A 21,663-nucleotide genomic window follows, 5' to 3' on the forward strand; every position below is an offset into this window, starting at 1 on the left:
TCTGTCCAAAAATGCCTTGACATCATCTTCTGATTTGATATTTTTTTACCGCCTTCTCTGCCATCTATACCATTCAATACTGATCTGTTGGTCTATTAATCTTAGGGTTCATCTGTGTACACAGTGCAGAATGTCTGGCAATGAATCAAAACAAATTGAGTTTGGTTATTTTATGCTTCCCCTACATCAGAATCTCTGATATTAAGCTAGCACATCATGGGAAACGTGGCAGCTTACCTTTCTCTCATTACATTCCTATTTCAGAGACTCTAGTAAAGACAAGTCCCAAAAGTTTTACTGGATGCGTTTTGTATTATCTTGACTTTCACAAATAGCTCTATTTAATTTTGAAAAATAGTGTTTCATGTATGATTAGGTACTTGCCAGTTGTTTGCCTGATGGAAAAATAGGAGTAACATTTTGAGTGCAAGCTTACTATTAAATGCTTCCATGCTTATATAATCTGTTATGGTTCAAATCTGTTCAAATCCTGACGGGAGTGCAAGTTTATGGACCGTGCTTGCTCTTCTCAGCAGTTTAATATGGTCAAAACAAATAATTCTCCTCAGCTGTGGTATCACTGAAAAATCAGGGATAGCGATACTAACCAGTACAATGTAGTAATACAAACTGCATTAAACTGAGTCTCTAGGATCCATCTATTTAGCTCCATGATGTCCAACTCACTGACAGAGTTTCAGACGGAGGTTTTCCCCCCAGCCTGATTTGGAGTTACTTGGGTTTGACCCTGCAATGATTTGCTTGAAAGGCATGTACTCTACCAGTATATTATGCCTGATTGCAAGTTTGTATTTGTTTATTTAAATAAAGATATGCTAGAAGCCTCACAGGTTTGAAGACAGTACAAATGGGAAGAATCTTAGCGATGCTGTACAGTAATAGCAACAATTATTGACCGTAAATTGAGAGCTGTTAAGTTTTATATTTTTGGTTAAGTTTTAAAACTTTAATCTTTTCCTCTCCTTGATTATACTCTTAAAACTTTTCTGCCTTGTCTGAATGCAATATGACTTGGTTAGACTGGTTAACCAATGACAGTTTACAAGTCTAGTACAAACAGATTAGTATGGGTTTGGAATGCATGGTGTGGATGAATCTAACCAAGAAAATTGCCTCTGAGCTTAGAGCTTCAGTTGTAAAATTACAGTCGCGCCTCCTAATGTATGGATCTAGAATCCGCGACCTAGAATGCACGGAGGGGTGACCTTCATTGTTTCCAATGGGGCGAGCACCTACAGGGTGCACCCCGTGCACACTTGAGGGCACGCACTCCATGCAAGCCTATGGGTTGGATATGCGCGAGCCTCTGTTTTTGCGGGGGGTTGGTCCAGAACAGATCCCCTGTAAAAACAGGGCCAACTGTACATGCCGTTTAATAATAACAGTTAGGTCTTGTAAGCTTTTCATATGACACTGATAGTGAATTCATATTTACAATTTAAAGTCAGGTGTAGTCTACCTAAGCTGGCATGGCAAATTCTTAATGGTTTTAGGCGTTGTAATCCAGTACACATGGAGGCCAACCAAGCTTGCCTACTCCTGCCCCAGATGTTTGCCACTGCTGTGTTATGGGGAAGAATAGTCTACATATTTTGTTTTGCCTTGCACAACAAATTTTCATCAGTTACCAAGAATGGAGGAAGGGTGTATATTCTAGGGTTCAAAACACATTGCAGAAATAACCCAGTTTGAGACTGCTTTAAAGTCAGGTGTAGTCTACCTAAGCCCTGGCTCAATCCTTGTGAATTCTGGTAACTGTAGTTTCATGAGACATTATCCTCTGACAGAGGCACATTCCTGACGGGCCCTATGGGCGCCGTTGTTATGCACAAGGGGCAGCACTTCCTGACTCGCCTTGCCCCTCGCACGTAACAAGGGTGTCAAAATGGCAGCGCCCTGTACAGACGGGTGCCGCCATTTTGATGTGACAGACGCCTAGCGTCCGCACATCTCAGCGCTCTTGTGATGCCGCAAGGGCGCCATTGGCGCCTTGCAACGGCACAACGGCACTGCAAGAAGAAGCTGCTTTTTGCGGCTTCTTTTTGCTGCGTGGAGGAGCTGTGCGGTTTGTCCGCTGCAGCTCCTTCATGCAGCAAACAAAGGTGCCGGCAGACCGCCTTTTTGGGCGCTCTGTAAAGAGCCATAATACTGGTTCCACAATAGACTGCAATATCTAGGATTCGCAAGCACTGAGCCAGGGTACTTAAAGTGGTTTCAAACTGGATTTTTTCAGAAGTGTGTTTTGGGCTGTGTTTTCTACCAAAAGTTCTTGGGAGAAGAGCTTGAGTATAGCAGCACAATGCTACACATACTCTATGTAGTTGGAGTACACCTTTGTACTGAGTAATTTGGATGAGAGGGGGGAAATGCACTAGAGTAATTTGATACTCCTGATCATTGGAGAATTGACATACCTAACTCCTTAGAATTTTGGCATTCTGATGCAAGGATGTCAGAATGATCATGCTTTAAGGGTACTTTCACCCTTACTGAAACTTTAGTGAAACAGTTTTTGATAATGTTAATTGAAATGCATAAGCCTTCCTAGTTCTTCAAATAACATTTTTCCTTCGAAAAGTGTTAGCAGAGAATTGCACCTAATTCAAGGGTATAAAGTGAACCTGTTTCCATTGTCAAGTTCGGGCCAGTAACACATTAGAGTACTTCTTTATAAAATTATTCTGCCTGTGCTCCATGCTATCCCAGTACCATATTCTCTACTATAGGTAGGTTACAAATGCCTTTCACAGTCATATACGTTGATTCAGCTGCTGCATGGGTGGACATATGAATTGAAAGACTCATTTCAGTACTGTCAGTAGAAAATGGTAGAATGTGTTCTCTTCTGCCTCTCCCAATATAGGTGAGCCATCTACATGAAAAGAGTGAGACAATATGGATACTGCCATATGTCATGTTATGCAATGTACTCAAATTACCCTGTTCTTCCTTGATGTACCAGTTTCTTCCACCACAGCTTCTTCCATGTTGTACTGCTTCCTGCAGTATTCTGCCCATATCTATTTAGGGGAGGATGGCCCTAGAACTTGAGAACCATCAAGTTGAAGGATAGAGTACAACTTTTGAGTTGGCTTAAAGCAACAATTGTTGTGGCTGCAAAGGATAATGGAGTTAGTAAATATTTTGATAAAGTGACATCTAGTGAAACTAGCTTTAACAGTGTTGATCATTTAGTGCTGACATTTTACATTTTTCTGGCACTTTTTCTGGCACTTCATCAGTTCCTACATAGTTTATTAGTAATGTATCTTAAAGAACACGTTACTCTTATTTTGGAATAAAGCTATAAGACTAGTGTTGATCATTGGAGGTAAGGTCACAAATACTAAACCAATGCCAACTTTTGAGGTTCCAGGCAGAACCATCTGGTGAGTCTAAACTGACATTGTGAGCTGCTTAGATAAATAGCAGACTAGTTTCCTAATAAAACATTTGTCTTGACCAGTCATCATAACATATTGAAGTAAAAGATCTCTCTGCCAAACTGTCATCTTGGAGTGTAATTTTAAAAAGCAAACTTTATAACTTGGGCCATTGTTTGTATAGTTAGTCACTACTGTTTCTTAACAAAATGTTCTTCCGATGTTTTTCATTTGTCTAAAAAGTGATATTGTGCTTTGGAAGAACATATCAAGGAGATTATGTGATCCCATTGTTGGTGAAATATAGTGCTTGCTGTTTAGCACTTTAAAATAGAGGCATTGGAGTGGGGTATATATATTTCCCCCCGTGTGCAGTTCACCAGCATTTTTACTTAAAAGCATCTCTGTTAACAGAACTGCAAATGCTACCATCAAAATATAGTCTAAGTCTATAGACTTAATATAATTAATGGTTTTGCATTGTATAATGCTCAAGTATTCTCCTCCACTTCCTCATTGTTAATTGCTACTTGGAAACTTAGTTAATGCAGATTCATCAAAGTCTAGTTATCCCTGCTCTTAACTTGCCTTACAATGCAAAAGGATCCATGTTGGTTTCTGTGGACTGAACGATCTCGGATCATCTTGGTCTTTTAGGAAAAGTCATTGCTTTGTTCTAGTTCCTTTATACATGGCTTTCAGATAATATCAGAGATCACTTACTACTTTTCTAGTGTTGATTTTGGGGTTAGTGCTCCGGTCTCCACTTGTGTGCAGTGGTAATTTTTATGAGCAGGGTATTTCTGTGAAGCTCTCTTCATGACCATTTGTGTACTTGGATTTGGAGAATCAGTGCAGAAGATGACATGATATAGAAGGGCATCAAAAGTTAAAAGGCTTGAGAAGCCATTACAGAATGGTAAATCTTGAAGAGATTAGAGAGGAACATTTTGGAAGAACTTAATTATGTTGTTCTCAGACTTCTGTATTTTGGAAGGTACTCTTCCCTTCCTCCACAAATTCAAGTACACACTTTCTGGCATGAAAACTAGTTGGCGGGGAGTTAGTTGCAACAACATGTGGGCAGGAATTGATGGTAAATGTATTTCAAAAATTGTAGAAATTTATACACACACACGTGTTACATTAGTGGTCTATAGGCCACATTCTGGTTTAAGTGTTCATTGTTGTCTCAGCACTGTGGTACTACTGTTAGCCTGATTCACATGGGGGAGTCGGTGCTAAATTGATTCCAAGTGTCTAGGATTGATATAGTAGCAATAGGATGTGCCTTCTACAACTCTTGAGGCAGAATGGAGCCAGTTATTCACAAAGAATAGGAGGAACAAGGCAGAAGCATGTCAACCAGCTGAGCTACACTTCAATTAGATTTTGGTCTGAACTATAGTGCTGTATCAGTGAATAAAAGTACAGTAGGCCTTTGGTATCCACTTGGATTTGGTTCCAGGACCACCTGTGGATAACACAGTCCATTCATGCTATAGTCCCATTAAATACAGTGGCATAGTGAAACAGTATCCCTCATATGAAATGGAAAAATCAAGAGTTTTTTAAAATTTTATATACAGTGGTACCTCGGGATACGAAATGCGCGGGTTACGAAATTTCCGGGATACGAAAAAGTTGGATTGGCAAAAACTGTTTCGGGTTACGAAATATTTTTCGGGTTATGAAATTCATTTCGGCGCGAAATTCAAATGCTATAGGCTTCCAGCGCTAACGGAAAGCTATTTCGGGTTACGAAATTTTCGCGTTGCGAAGGGAATGGCGGAACGAATTAATTTCGTAACCCGAGGCACCACTGTATTTCTAAAATATTTTCTAACCGTGGATATGGATGGCCAACTGTATAAGCTCCTACAAAGTGAGTCAAACAGTCATGTGCAAATGGAAAACTTATGAGATTAAAATGCATATTATTAATCGCATTAGGAATATAAGACCACTGCTATGTACATCTTTATCATTGTGGAGAGGAGTGAGTATTGACCCTCCCAAATGCTTGTTTGGAGGCAGCCATGGGATTAAAGCTATGCAGTGTAGCAGTAGATTGCAACTAGTCTTATATGTGCCACCAACAGAACATGGAAGAAGGCTAGCTTGGGATGCAGGGTTTTACAATATTTTCACTTACTAACAGACTTACTGTATGTGATGTTTGTGTTTACTTCCAGGAATACTGATTTTTTTTCCTCGTTTAACATTTACCTTAAATGATAATTAATCATCGTAGGATTCAGGCTCTTTTTCAGTAATTGGGCATATGATGAATCAAAAGTTGACAACCACTGCTGTAAAGAGTACAAAAAGAAAGTATGCTTGTTTGCTTGCTAGGTACAGTAGTAGTTGTTTCTCTAAATAGGCAAGTACTAAACTGAAGACTGAATTTATGCTATTGATTGTATCTTGCCTTTTCCCCAGCCCAAGAACACAAAACACCTTGCAAATATTTGGGAAAAAAGTACAAGAATTGAAACTTAATTCTTGGTAGAAAGGAACTTTATTTTTGTTGCTGAAATTGTATTTTTGGTATACATTAAGTACAGTGGACCCTTGTTATACGCTGGGGTTTGGTTCCAAGATCCCCCGTGGATAACAAAATCTGTGGATACTCAAGTCCCATTAAATACAATGACATAGCAAAATGGAAAATCAAGGTTTGATATTTGCAATTTATACTTTTTAAAAACATTTTCAGACTGTGAATGCTTGAATCTGTGTATAAAAACCTGTATAAGAAGGGCCGACTGTATTGGCCACTGCTTAATTGATGTTTGAATCATATGTGGTAAAATGGTATCAAGAAATAGGTTCAGATTGAGAGGATGACTTCTCATGGCTTTCAGACATTAAACTGGAACTGTTTTACATTGCTCAGTAACTTAAACAGCAATACATACAATATACAGTCGGCCTTCCTTATATGTGGATTTGCCATACGTGGATTTGAGCATACGCGCATGGCAAACCTGGAAGTTGTCTCCAATGGTGGCACGCGTGCACGCACGCCACCTTTGGGGACAAAAGTCCATCCTCCCTCCCTCCCTCCCTGCTTACCTGCTCAGTCGCCGCGCTGCTGCCTCCCGGCATCCTCGCTGCCTCCTCTTTTGCTGCCGCGGGAAAGGCCGGGTGGTGCTTTTGGAGGCCAAGAGGCCTCTAGGCTGCACCCGACCCTTCTTCAGTGGTGGTGGTGAGGAGGACGAGGCCAAGCTTCCTCCTCCACGCCGCCACTGTGGAAGGGCCGGGTGCAGTCTAGAGGCCTCTTGGCCTCCAAGAGCACCACTTGGCCTTTCCCATGGTGGTGGAGGAGGAGGCAGCAAGGAGGCCAAGCCTCGTCCTCGCCGCCGCCTCTGTGGGAAAGGCTGGGTGCTGCTCTTGGAGGCCAAGAGGCCTCCAGGCTGCACCTGACTCTTTCGCGGTGGTGGTGGCAGCATGGAGGAGGATGAGGCCAAGCTTCGTCCTCTTCACCGCCACCACTGCTGCCGCCATTGCGAAAGGGTCGGGTGCAGCCTGGAGGCCATTTGGCCTCCAACAGCACCACCTGGTCGTTTTGTGGAGGCGGTGGCGAGGAGGACGAGGCTTTGCCTCCCGGCATCCTCGCTGCCTCTGCCCCTGTGAAAAGGCCTCATCCTCCTTGCCGCTGCTGCCGCCACTGCAAAAGAGCCGGGTGGAGGCCTGGAGGTTTCTTGGCCTCCAAGAGCACCACCCTGCCTTTTCGCAGTGGCAGAGGCCGAGGAAGTGAGGAGGCCAGGAGGCCAAGCCTCGTTCTCCTTGCCGCCCCTGCAAAATGGCCAGATGCTGCTCTTGGAGGCCAAGAAGCCTCCAGGCCTCCAGCTGGCCCTTTCGCAGTGGCGGAGGCAACAGTGTGGATGAGGAAGCTTGGCCTCGTCCTCCTCGCCACCGCCGCTGCAGAAGGGCTGGGAGCAGCCTGGAAGCTGCTTGGCATTCAAGAGCACCACCTGGCCTTTCCAGTGGAGGAGGAGAAGGTGGCAAGGATGCCGGGAGGTGGCGGCACGGCAGCCGAGCAGGTAAGCAGGGAGGGGAAGAGGGGGGGAGGGTAGGAGGGAGGGAGGGAGGGAGGGAGGGACTTTTGTCCGCAGTGGCGGCACGTGTGCATGTGGGACAATGGGACTTGAGCATACACGGATTTTGGCATACGCGGGGGGATCTAGAATGGATCCCCTGCGTATACCAAGGGCCAACTGTATACAGTTTAATATATTAAATCTTAAAGATCATTTAATAAAGTTGTATGCTGATTAAGAATTTTTAATTTCATTAAGATTTACAAATGTATTACTTTTTTCATCACAAAAAAGTAATAAAGCCCATTTCTGCTTTTAATTGGTAAAGTTTAACTGCTGAGTAAATTGAAATATAAAAGAACCAAATACCATGACTGAGATCCAAATGTCACTGGTTCTGCATGGTTGCAGGTGCTTTTGACTAATAAACAACCACTCTTCTGCCCCCCCCCCCCCCAATATCCCTACATGGATTGATAGAAAACTGGCTGTGGAACCTGACAGAAGAAAGCATCCTGCACAGACAATTCAGAATGGCCAAAGTGTGATCCTCCCAAGTCCAGCATCTGTTACCATTTTGACTATGCTGGCTGTGGCTGATGGGAGTTGCAGTTCAGCAGTATCTGAAGACCCACACTTTGCCATTCTCAAGTTGAGGTGTGGGTGGGTTGATGATTAGTGGAACAGGAAAAAAAACAGGAAAAGTGGGTATAGACCTGGCCTGAAATAGTTGGTATCTCCCAGTCCTTTTGCAGCTAGACATTACTTTTGCTCAGAAATCAACTTATGCATCAACCTTTCTGACCTTCATATACTGTGGAATAAATCTCAGCAGTTGTCTTGTTTATTGCTTTGTTAGCCACAGGAGATAAAAATTAGAGGTTTGTGCATCTATTCTAATGAATTTCTAACTCTAACTTTTAGTCACCACATGCTGCCACACTAAAAAAAAAACTGGTTTCATGGCACTTTTCACATTCCCAATGCACATGCCCTGGAATTGTGTTTAAAATGGTAATAATTGAGCAATAAAACGTTTACTCTCAAAAGGTATACATCATGTTGTTTTGCCCATATGAATAACTGCTGCAGTGAATAAATTGTCACTATTCAAATAATTTTACAAAGCCGTAATTTCTCTCAGATGCAAGAGACTAATATAAATTCTATAATCTACACTTAGGCAATAGCAATTTTAATCTATCATACATGCACAAAATTGGGAACAGGCTTTCAAGATCTTCAGTTCTCTTCATCAGACAAGATGTAACTGAAACGGTGAGAGTGGGCAAAACATAACGAGTGAAAACTGAATTGGTACTGAACTCATGAGTTCTGTATGTTCAGAATTTAAATATGAAATGGAGGAAGAGTCACAGACATAAATGGGTTTAACCCTAGTATACAGAGGGGAATTATAGCCCGTCAGATATTGTAACTCAATATTCTTCAATATTGGCTGTGCTGTCTGAGGCTGCCAGGAGTGGCAGTTCATTAACATCTGGAGTCAAATGAGTTCCACTTTTCCTCTGATAGGCATCACATAAGTTTTGAGTTCTTTGTGGATCACTCAAGTGGGTTATGTGGGATGTGCAATTCTTCTCTCAGAACCTTCTAGAGGAGGGGTGGGGAAGCCATGGCCCTGTAGGTTCTAATGAATTACCATTATCATCATGCCTCACCACCAGCCAAGCTGAAGGAAGTTTTACCCAGGCTCATGAAGGCTTGGTTGTAGCACCTACCCTTATGGTGACACTAGGTTCCCTAGCCTGTTCTAGAACTGTGCAATATGCATTTTGACAGTAGCCCCTCCCATCCTTTGTGCACATGACTAACACAATTAATGACTAAACTCCCAGTTCTTTTTCAGCCAGCATAACAGCGGCAGTGATAGGAACTGTTCTTAAGTGTTTTCTTCTTTCACAATTATTGATATTTAGTTAAGGACTTACCTTACTTCCCACACCTTCTGCATTTGGCTTCAGTATTTCAGCTTCTTGTTTACTTGGTTATCGAACTGAGGACCTCCTTCATAGCTTTGTGAATTGGGAGCTGAACAGACAGGCCAAAATAAAGCTGCTTTGAGTCACTTTGGAAGTGTGCTGTTTAAATGATGCATGCACCCTAAGAGGCCAAAAGCCATGCCAAAGCCATGCTCTAGTCCTAAGGACTGGAGCACAGCTTTGATGCAGGTTCTGGCCTCTTAAGATGCATGTGTAATTTAAATAACATGCCTCCAAAGTGACCCAAAGCAGCTTTATTTTGGCCTGTCTGTTTTGGCTTTGGTGTTTTTGATTCTGCTCTGTCATTGGATACCCTTGCCCTTAGGGTTTTATGGCCTCTCCTGGTTCCTTGCATTTCTTGTGAGGGTAAGATACTGAAGTACGGAATTCTAAGTGCCTTTTGTGCCTGGCAGCTGGGCACAATGTAGGGACATGTATGCATTGTCAGGTGTTCACCTCTCAGGCTTGCTGAAATTGCTCATCCCAACTTAAGCCTTTCCTGTTGGAGAATAACTAGAAAAAAGCAGGCCATATGGTTTGTATTAGGCCTTGGTTGGAGTCTCTTCCTCTTGCCATTCCACAACTCCCAGTTTGCATGTTGGTACTCACCACTTTGGACAGCTTTCTAAATGACTTTGTTGGAACTGATGGTCTGAGAGGTCTCAGGAGACCATAGAACGTCTTGTTACTGAATCAGCCACTGGACCCCAAGTACTTTCCAGCCTGGGCAGATTCTTCAGTAATGAGGCAGGCCGCAGAAGCCTTTGCACAAAAAACAAAGGAAGACAAAGGCAATCGATGCCAGTGCCTCTTACCAGCACTCTCAGGCTTTGCTACCACGTCACCTTGAGGTCAGACAGCCAGAGCTCTTGGTTTCACATCCTGTGTTCAGGCATATGCAGAGCGCAACCCCTTTGCTTGCCTTCATAACTGCTTCTTCCATCTTCTGGGAAATCCTGGTCAACTTTATCATCCATTCCATTGACCTCCCAAAAAATAAAAGGGTCTTTATAACATGTTAGAGACAGGCTTTGACTAGCTTTTTTGTCACCCTTACAGTTGATGCCACCCAATAAAAGTCATCACAGAAACTCTACTCTGCACAAGCAGATAGAGAGATTGGGGAGCTTTATGCAATGGTTTTAATCTATGGCTGCCTTTTCATTTTGCATTACCAACTACAAGGCTTGCATGGGGGCCTATCAGCAGTTCATTTGGGGAAAATGTTGCTAACCCTCAACAAACTCCCTAAAAATGATTGGAGAATGGCTTCGATCCTGCAGACAGAGGTGCAGAGGCTGGCAGCTCAACAGATCAGCACACTACACTGCCAACTGTAGTGGTAGAGCTTTGGTCAGTGCCATTGCTCTGTTTTGCACACTTGGCTCCATTCTGGCCTCTCACACCAGGTCAGAGCTACCATAGAAGAGCTTCCCTTTGATGAGAGAGGATTATTCCGTGCCAACACAGATCACAAGCTAGAACACACAAAATGTGCTTCACTTCACTTAAGTTTGGTCTCCATACCCAGTCTCAGATGTCCGGTTCTCAGTTCTCTACACAGCTGTATATCCCAGGAAAAAATAATCAACAAAGCTCTGCTCCACTTCCAGCTTTTTCTACAAAGAAGAGCTCTTCTGCTGACAGGTACAGGTCCAAACACCAGGAGCGCAGCAAATGGTGCCATTGACTCTTCTGTGAATGACCACCTTCCTGTCATCTTTCCTTTTTTTTCATAAAAGGCTCCAGAATGCCTGGGCCTCTAGCACCTTGAACATGTGGGTCCTTGACATCATGAATAGGGAATATGCGATAGAATTTTGGGGAGCACCCCCTGGTTTTTCCCCACTACACCCCTCACCTATGCTCAACAAGGAAGTTAAGTCCCTATTTCTCAAAGGACCCGTAAAGCCTGTCACTATCTCTCATCTGCATCAGGGATTCCCCCCCCCCCCCAGTTACTTCATTGTGTCAAAGAAGGACCAGGAGAGGGGGCAGACTGTGTTCCATTCTGGATTTTTACAGCATCAATTTTAACGTATACATCAGACATTTCAGAATGGTTTCTTTAAGTTCAATCTTTCCCTAACCACAGAAGGAAAACAGGTTTAAGACTCCCTACCTAAAGGATGTGTATTTTGACATTGCAATCAGATTGTCCCACATAATACTTCTCTAGATCATGGTAAGGAGACAGGTCTATCACTTTTGCATCCTCCCCTTTGACCTTTGCACGCCCCCATGTGTGTTCATAGAATATATGGTGGTGTTGGTGGCCATTTGGCTTGGTCAGCAAGGTACCATTCTTTTTCCATACATAGACAGATGGCTTCTTGTTGTGCATTCTTGCACATGTCGTCTTGCCAATATTCACCATTTTTGGGCTTGTTGGGTCTTATCGTGAACTACGAGAAATCCCTTCTAGAGTTATCCCAAAGAATGTGGTTCATAGGAATTCTCTTGGATGCCTGCATCCCAGTCTCCTTTCTGCTATAGGACAGGGAACCTCATGTTCCAGAAGCTCCACCCTTTACTGCCGTCTCAGAGACTGTGTGTCAGGGATGTTCACGTGTTCTTATTGCTTATGGTTTCTATGACTTTTATAACACTTTTCCCAAGACTCAGAAAGTGATCTCTGCAAGCTTGGTACCTGTTGTCCTTTGACTACCCTCATCCACTCTCCCCACAAGAGACTCACAATTCTGAGGCGTGTTCATTGTTCTTTGTGATTGTGGGTGTACTCCTGGAATGTTCAGGGTGGTAGGCCATTCCTATTGCAGTAGCCTACAATAGTGATCACTACAGACACTTCTTTCAAAGAGTGTGTGTGTGGGGTCTCAATCAGCAGGTTTGTTGGTGAGGGGCCACTGGTCACCTGAAGAAGCCATTCTCCACATTAGTGATGATTAAGGTCTTTTGGGCTGTTAAACAGTCCCTATGAGGCAAGATGGTTCAGGTGGTCTTGGACAATACCATGATGATATTCTGCCTTAAACAAACAAACGAGAAATGAAGTCAGATGCTGTGCTTAGACTTACACAGCTGCAAGACAAAGTTGGGCAGGCCCCATGGAATATGTCATGCAGTTTTGTGTACAGATACTTTGGTTTCCAGTTACAAATTGCACTTACCTTTCTAAAAACAGTGTATGGCTGTGGGTCTGGATAACTGATGGTTGTCCCCCCTCCCCCCAATATATAGTTCACAGTGAAAGTTTTATCTGTAGCTAAGGCTTGAATTCTACTGTTATGCCATTTCTTTGAGCTGTTGTTAGTACTGTATCTCGCTCTTTCCCCAGAACTGGGACTCAGAGTGGCTCACAATAATTCTGTAAAGGTATCCAGTTTTTTCCAGGTTTCATGGGATATTTTCACAAATAGATTTTACTCTAAAAGATCAGGAAGTTATCAGTTAGGAAAATGGAGACTATCAAGGTGGCCAGCATCCTTGCAAAAGAGAGGCAGTTCATGGTTTTCTTCCAAAAACAGAGACTTGCCTTCGACAGGTTCTATTGGTGTTACATAGTACTGTACATATAGCTCTAAAGTATAAATTAACATTTGAAGATTGTAGCTACACACAAAAAACACTAAAATGATTAGCAAATGGACATGAATGGAAGTCAAAAGTAACATCTGAGAATCTGTGCCATACTGGCCTGCTTATACTTGGTAAACAATGCTGTATAACCATGAACTAATATCAAGGCGCCATTCTTCCTGAACTTCATTGTAGGTTTGATGAATATTTATATTTAAGATAAGCATCATTAAGTGTCTGTCATCATTGAAGCCTGTCAATGACATTTGGAGCTGATAAATGAAAATATCAACTTACCTACAATTTAGCAATACTTTTTGCATATTGTACACCCAGCATAAATACAAATGTCTACAACTTTTGAACCCTGATCTCATTAATTCAGTAAGGGACAGTGTAGTGTGTGTGTGTTTGTGTGCGCGCGTGCGCGCATAAATAAACAATCACCCTTTGGGCATAGAATTACATTTGAAATAGCTTTGCTAATTTTTCTATCAAATGTCTTTGTTTACATTTTGATGGGTCTAGGGGCAAAAAATATGACATAATCTAAAATAATATTTTTTTGTTTAGGAACTTAGTGACTTGGCTCGTGACCCACCAGCCCAGTGTTCTGCAGGCCCAGTTGGAGATGACAGTAAGTAATGAACAAGGAACTTTAGACCTACTAAACCATTGTAACCTATTCAAGCATCTCCAAGGGGAAACCATGTAAATACTGAATCTTCTTTTTTCTTCTCTCCCACCAGTGTTTCATTGGCAAGCCACAATTATGGGTCCTGTAAGTATTGCAACTTGATAAATATTAAAGCATTTGGAATTTGTCTTTAAGGGTATTTTTTCTCAATCAAGTGTCTGGAATAGAACGGTTATAGTATGGAACTTTGTTTAAAGTATTTTCTGTACCTCTTTATCATCAGTCACTTTACTCACTAAAGGTCCTGATCTGTGTTTCTCATTCTGGAAAGCTAAAAAATCTCCCAAATGTCATCAGTTTCTAATTACCTGTTCTGAAATTAGAAAATTCTTGTACACATTGGCTTTCTCTAAGCTTGCATTTATAGCTGTGTGGTTATTTCTCTTGAAATGTTTCTGTATGGCTCTTGATCAAGATTGCTGAGTGGTTTGTACTACCGTATTTTCCAGTGTACAAGCCGACCGAGCCTATAAAACAACCCCCAACTTTTAAAATTAAAATATAGGGTTTGGCATATACTCACCATATAAGATGACCCCCTCTTCATTTAAAAAACGGCTATGTGCGCCGGTTCCCTAGGCCTCTGCTGAGGCCTGCAAAGCCTGCCTCGCATGCAGGCAGCACCCTGGCCTACTAAATGGCCAAGTTAAGGGGGCCTGGCGCCCACACGCAGCAGCTTCCAGGGACCTCCAGAGGACTTTGGAAGCTGGTGCATGCACACACAGCCTGCTGCCGGCATCCAGGCAGGCTTCCAGGCCAGGTGCGCACTGACTTCCAGGGTCCTCTGGAGGCCTGGATGCCAGCAGTAGGCTGTGTGCGTCGGCTTCAAGGGACCAGGGAGGCCTGGAAGGTAGGAGGGGGCCGGTGGCGAACACACCGGGCCACGAGGCTCTCTAGCGGCCTCTGTGGGCGGGCTTAACCCGGCGTATAAGTTGACCCCAACTTTTAACGCAATTTTTGAGCGTTAAAAAGTCGTCTTATACGCCGGAAAATACAGTAGTCTTTCTCAAACCTTGGTTTCCAAGTGTTTTTGGTTTCAATTTTCAGAAGCTGTAGCAGTTTAGCCAGTGCTTAGGTATTCAGGGAGCTGAGGTCCAAAACCCTGAAGGATGAGGGTTAGAAAACCACTATTTGAAATGATGAGATAATATAGTAAAGTTCATGTCAGTGGGTGTACGTATATTTATTTGTAAAATGCCTATGAGAATAAGAAGATTTTCATCTAGCATCTGAAATAAAACAATGTTGGTGCTGCACAAGCCTTTCTAGGGAAAATGTTCCATAAATAGTGCTGAACTCTGCTCCAGTTCCATGTCAATTGTTTTGCAATATTTTTAGAGACTTCCAGGAAATGTTTTTGGTATGCCATATGTAATCCCCACTAAACTTATGAAACAAAGTATTGTGCCACTTAGGGCAAAACAGACTGCAGAAATAACCCAGCTTGAGACCGCTTTAACTCAGTGCTAGGGAATTTTGGGAACTGTAGTTTGTTGTGGCACCAGAGCTCTCTAACAGAGAAGGCTCAATGTTTCACAAAACTACAGTTCCCAGAATTCCCTGGCATTGAGCCAGGGCAGTTCAAGTGGTCACAAGATGGATTATTTCTGCAGTCTGTTTTGGCCCACACTTAAACAGCTTGTTGCAGATTCTTTTTCTTATAGGCACAGTACATACCTTCCCGAAAGGGTGGGCTGGAGGCAGCCGGTTTTCCTCTGGAGGGATGTCTCAGCAGCCAAACTGCATGGCGTCTCTCTGCCCCAAAAAGAACCCAGAAAAACCTTGGGACACTGTGCGGACGTCACAAGTGCGCCATTGGCGCACTCATGATGTAAGTGACGTGCAGTGATGTCTATACACTACTTGTCACATCACAATGGCGGCCCCTGTATGAATGGGAGGCCACCATTACGCTGCTGCCGTAGCATCCTAGGGTTAGGGACCGTGTGTTGGTGCGCAGTCCCTAATCCTAGAATCACCGCCTGAATGCCACTTCTTGGTGGTATGTACCAGGTCTATGTTAGTTTACATTTAGGCTTCAGTAAGAACTTAGTCTTGCTACAATTGGCCCTCCTTATCCGTGGATTTTTTTATCCACGGATTCAAGCATCTATTGCTTGAAATTATTCCAAAAAGTATAAATTCCAAATAGCAAAGCTTGGTTTTCCATTTTATATAAGGGATAACATTTTGCTATGCCATTGTATTTAATTGGACTTGTGTATCCCTGGATTTTGGTATCCATGGAAGGTCCTGGTAGGACCCACTATATACCTATTCTGAGCTCTATTGATCCTGTTAAAACTCCTGATTTATTTTACTCTGAATTTTCATTGTCTGACAGAATGACAGTCCATATCAAGGTGGCGTTTTCTTCCTGACAATTCATTTTCCTACAGACTACCCTTTCAAGCCACCCAAGGCAAGTATGGTTTGTAAGAAGTAATATTTAAACATAGTAAATGGTAGGTTTCCATAAATGTGCCTCTCACATTTACAGATAATATTGAATATATGCATTTATTTCAGATATACATTGTATGTGTAGTATATGCATAACATGTACCTGTGCTCCACACAGCTGAAACTAATCTTAGAAACATAAAAGCTTAATCCTAGAAACAATGAAGTACAGTTCAGTTTGCAAACTCTCAATGGCATTGTCTGTATTCTGAACACTTTGACAAGCACCTTTAATCAGATCAGAGGTTCACATTTGCTAACTGGAGACTGATATATCTGTTTCAGGTTGCATTTACAACAAGAATTTATCATCCAAATATTAACAGTAATGGCAGCATTTGTCTCGACATTCTAAGGTCACAGTGGTCTCCTGCTTTAACTATTTCTAAAGGTAAGCAAAGAATTTGGGTTTGTTTCATAGGTACCTTACTTCTCTGGTCTCCCATTATAGAAAACAACCTGAATTCTTATAGACTCTCTCCTCTTCCCCTTCATCTCCCTAGTGTGGTATTTGTATGTTACTTGGACTTCATTTTACCATTCTGATAATGACTACTCAAATTTGCACCAAGATTTATGCCCTTTTAGTGCCCTGTGAATATACACCAACACACTTTTTCTGGATTCCTCAGGTGTGCAGCAGGAGTTATGGCCTTGAGCTCATCTGTTGTGCAGTGGGTGATGGCCTCTCCACCCACCAAGCCAAAAATTACAGACAGCTGTGTCTGTGATTGCATGTTGTCCACCCCAGAAACAACACCTTTACAACTTCAGAAGCACAACTACCTGTGCAACTGTAGTCTGGCCACGCATTATATGTAAATGTACATCCTTATTTATATATTGGCTTGTTACAAACATTGGAGGAAAACCTAGTTTAATGTGTACATATTTCTCAGTGTGCTAAACTGTTAAAATTTTAATTTAATGATGCTGGAGTTGAAGGGCACTTGGCTGTGAATCTGAAAACTACAACATTTAAGCATTTGCTAACATATCAATATCAAATCTTAGGAAAGTCTTTTATATGATTTTATATTCTATTGATAGCTTCTTGTGGACTCAACAGACTATCCTTCCTGTTTAAGCCATCAACAGTGCTCTGATTAAGAAGCACCTCCACAGAGAATTATAACCTGACAAAGTGTAGCAGGCTTTATACCTGATCTTCAGTTGATCACATGTACACTTTACTGTGTGTTCAGCGTGTTGTAACATGTTTGATACACTAAAAGGAATGGAAACAGTCTGGCTATTAAAACTGATACCCTTAGAAAAAGTATTCACAGTAATTGAAAATGTAGAATGTCATTTGTGTTTAGTGATCACCAGCAAAGGAAAGGTCCATTAAAAGAAAGTGGCTTTAGTTTTATTTCACTTAAGCTGTTTATCCAACTTACTGCAAACCCTTTTGCAAGAAAATACATGGGCTTGATCTGCATAGAAATAGGTAATTAACCTGCTTTCTGATTAATTGTTCACAGTACTTTCTCAGATGTTACTGTAAATGCTGTTGTCTTGTTACAGTTCTCTTATCCATTTGTTCACTGCTATGTGACCCAAATCCAGATGATCCCCTAGTGCCAGAGATTGCACGTATCTATAAAACAGACAGAGACAAGTAAGTATAGTTCCCTTGGAAAGATATATTTAGTGGAAAGATGTGGTTAGAGAACAGTTGAGTCATTTTTTCTCTTTCTGATCTGAGTAAAATGTTCAGTTTTCATATGCAGAAGATTTCAGGAGAATGCTAGTATGGAAATTAGAATTCAACACTGACCAAATTGTGTTAAGTTTCTCTTCTGTTATTATGGAACAGTTTAAAAACAATTGTCCAACACTAGATGTGAATTTTGGAGAAGGAGATACTCAAGCTATTGACTGTTCTCATGCCTTAATTAGTGCCTTTTGTTTTAGATATACAGTATATGTAGTTACATCAGAATCACCCACTAGTTTTAGAACTGCTTTCTGCCTCAGGTTTCCAATTAAATCTTGCCCACCCAGGTAGACTTAAGAGGGATCTATTGGCTTGTCTTTGATACTAAATATACTTATCCAATTAGGTACAATAGGTTAGCAAGAGAGTGGACAGAGAAATACGCTATGCTGTAGGGTAAGACTGTCTGCACTTCATGGTGCATTAATGATGTTGATACTTCAGCACTTGAGTGCAGCATGCTTTAAGGCACTGTATTAACTAACAAAAGTATGTATCAGTTATGGAAATACAAAGTTTAACTGCTTGATCTGTATTCAGTGTGAAAAAACCATTTTTGCATGGCAAAACAAGCATAGCCAACTATAAGAAGATTTTTCTAGATATTTCTTGGTTCTTGATTTGTCCATCTGGTAAGTATTGGCAAGACTTCAAAGAAGATGGCTTTAGACATAAATTCAATGCAGATTGTTGAGCAGGTGAAAATCAGAGTTCATGAAGTACAGATACTTCCTAGGCATGTATAGATAAACACTAACATAATAACTGTGCATGTCGAAACAGCACTGATTTGATTTCAGTGAAGTGCTATGTCATTCTCTTGACCCCTTTTTTTTGGAGGGGGGAAGGGGTAGAGATAGAGAGAGAGATGCTCTTTAATTAGAGTTTAAAGGACTTGTTTGTGCTGTTTAGAAAGGTTTGTAGTTTTGCATTACCTGCCATAATATTGTAACTGGTTATCTATCTGCACTTGCACTTGAACAGGTACTTTCTATTATGGAGTTTACCACACGGGAGGAATTTATCTTAATTTCAAATGAAAAGAAAGTGGTCCAGAAAGCATTCACGTGAATTCACTAGTTCAGCGAATTTACGTGAATTCAAATTGTGTTCAAACTGACTTCCCATTGCCCGAAAATAGCTTGCCATTGTCTGAAATTGCATGTGATCACCTCTTGCGCAATAATGTGAAACCTCATGATTGCGTTCGGACTGACTTCCCATTGCCCGAAATTGCATGTGGTAGTCTGTCACGCAGTAACGTTAAACCCCATGATTGCGTTCAGATTGCCATTGGATTATACTTCCAATTTGCCTTGTCTGATAAACTCCTATGTCACATGGTATGCTAGACTTGGCAGAGGAGACCCATGGATTGGTGCCAGTTCCTAGCCATTTGCTGCCAGCCCTTGGCAAGTTTCTGTGAAAGAGTAGTTGTAGTCAATTCGTACAAATACGGTACCAGTCCCTAGAATCATGGGGAACATCAAACACTATAACATGTGGTTTACCTACAGTCCTCTACATAGCTAATTCAGTGGTCAAGAACCATGTGAACAGTAATAGTGTATTGAGGTGGGGATATTTCAAGAATGTTGGCTTGCTTCTCTTCTCTTCCCCACAACCTGCTATCATCGTTGTTTATATAAAACATTTTTGATGTCACCTAGAGTTTCCTGTTTGTGCCATGTGTGTTGCTTTGGAATTGATAAGGAAAACTGAAGTGTAGGGATGTATGCCAGGAAGTCAAGTCTGCCATTTCTGAATAAACTAGTTTGCTTTGTTTGGAAGTAGAAACTAACAAAATTCTACATAAATGAAAACAGTACATAAAACACTCTAGGTTGTACAGAGGTGGCAACTGTACTGTTCTCTGATGTTGTCCAGCATTTTCCAGCATTCCTCACCACTGGCTATACTGGCTAGGCATTATGAGAGTTACATTGGAGGGCTACACAATTCCCACCCTGATACAGTATATCAGGTAAACTCAGTTCTTGTTGGCAACAGTTTCTTTTTACTATGCATGTAATTTTCTCCCTGTTGGATCTGAATGTGGTTCAGAAACTTAGTTTTTCAGATTTCAGTGAATATGTGTATTTCTTGCTAACACTACAGTAAATGAGCATGTTTATGGAAAGCTTAAAGTGACTTTAAACGTGTGGAAGTTCCTTGATAATTTTTTATTTGTTGATTTTGCTTAACATGTTTTCCTTTTTCAGGTACAACAGAATATCCCGGGAATGGACTCAGAAGTATGCCATGTGATGCTACCTTAAAATCAGAATAACCTGCATTATAGCTGGAATAAACTTTAAATTACTGTTCCTTTTTGATTTTCTTATCCGGCTGCTCCCCTATCAGACCTCATCTTTTTTTTTTTAATTTACCTCTATCCATTCATGCACATGCTCATCTGAGAAGACTTTAGCTCTTCCAGCTTTGGAGAATAACTGCTTTTTAGAATCTGTAAAGTAGTTATACAAGAACAGTTGCCCAAGATTCAGAATTCTTTAAATGGAGCATGTGTGTTGTGGCCAATGTCTTCACTCTAACTTGGTTATGAGATTGAAATCATTCCTCACTGCTCTAACAATTCTACTGAAGATATCACCTAAAGGGAGGGGAGATGGATGTTCAGATTGCTCACATCACAGGAAATAACATTGCTGTAGCATCATCCATCTTGTTTTAAAACCTTCCAGTGTTAGAGACTGAGGTTTTATGACATACTTGTGCTCATAACTGATATGGCTGGAGAATTGGTACAGAACCTGTAGCGTCAGCAGAACAGAACACGTGATGTATCTTATGCATGTCAATAAAGGAATGACCAGTTCTTGTTCTACAGAGAATGGAATTTGGAAGTCAAACATCCCTTGTATTCCAGAATAGGGTCTCAGAACATTTTTGTAACTCTCATTTAAATTTTGTTAGGATGCTTGGAGCTATTAGTTAATCTATCTTCCACAACCTTTAAATATAGCACTGAATAAATGATGCAAGTTGTCAATGGATGAGTGATCAACTAATAGCTCTTCTAGTAATTGATTTTATTTTCTTCAATAAAGTTACATAAACCAATGAGTTAGCTGCCTGGATTAATCAATATGGGAAACAAAATCTTTTGTAAAAGCAAAGGTGGTTTTTTGTATATACTTGTTGGGATTTGCCTCATTGTTTGGCATCAAATAATGATGTGAAGTTAGTAGAGTGAACTTTTGCCATGTTCAGTTACCAAACTTGGTCTGTGTTCAGGTTGACACATTGATCAACCTCGGAGTATGCAGAACTAATAAGCTAATCTAGTAGTGTAGACTTTAGTGTGCTACACAAGGTACTGGGAGCCAAGAGTTCAAGACTTGGGACCCAGCTGATATATGTAATGGTGTGTTTTGGAGACCTTTCCAGATGCACCAGCTTGTTGACTGAGAAGCTTTTCTTCACCTTGTACACTTAACAGCTGAAAGAACTTTATGTGGGAGTAATGAGGCAAAACTGAAAAATAAAGTACTGTTTTGATGTGGGAATTGTCATGAGGTTGTGTTGAAGTGACTTTTCTATGTGGGATACTTGCTATCCATCAAAGGACTATCATGCTGCCACTTAGATTAATGAACATCTTTGTTGCAGTGGTCACTCTCATTTTTTGGTGGTTAAAATGAATGAATAAAGCATTGCTACTGGTTTTTTGTTTTGTTTTGAGAAGCACTTTTTGTGCCACTCATTTTTTTTCTTGGTCTTGTTGATAATGCAGTATCTTTTATCTTTCTCCTCTTCCTGAATCTCA

The 21,663-nt window shown here is 41.3% G+C and overlaps 1 protein-coding gene across 3 annotated transcripts in view; it reads left to right on the plus strand.

The window, feature by feature from the left end:
* The window catches only part of UBE2D3 (ubiquitin conjugating enzyme E2 D3), a 28,983-nt gene extending 7,580 nt beyond the window's left edge, over positions 1-21,403 (plus strand). For 2 of the 3 annotated variants that reach the window (XM_042467500.1, XM_042467499.1), the window contains 7 exons: positions 13,567-13,630; positions 13,743-13,774; positions 16,035-16,112; positions 16,439-16,544; positions 17,681-17,774; positions 18,220-18,269; positions 20,096-21,403. In XM_042467500.1, coding sequence (XP_042323434.1) covers positions 13,567-13,630; positions 13,743-13,774; positions 16,035-16,112; positions 16,439-16,544; positions 17,681-17,774; positions 18,220-18,268 — 423 coding nt within the window. In that variant the 3' untranslated portion in view covers position 18,269; positions 20,096-21,403. The remainder of the gene's footprint in view (positions 1-13,566; positions 13,631-13,742; positions 13,775-16,034; positions 16,113-16,438; positions 16,545-17,680; positions 17,775-18,219; positions 18,270-20,095) is intronic. The other variant, XM_042467501.1, reaches the window with a different exon arrangement.
* The last annotated feature ends 260 nt before the right edge of the window (positions 21,404-21,663 follow it).

This window comes from Sceloporus undulatus, chromosome 5, assembly GCF_019175285.1.
Source record: "Sceloporus undulatus isolate JIND9_A2432 ecotype Alabama chromosome 5, SceUnd_v1.1, whole genome shotgun sequence".
In the NCBI taxonomy this organism is placed as follows: Eukaryota; Metazoa; Chordata; class Lepidosauria; order Squamata; family Phrynosomatidae; genus Sceloporus; species Sceloporus undulatus.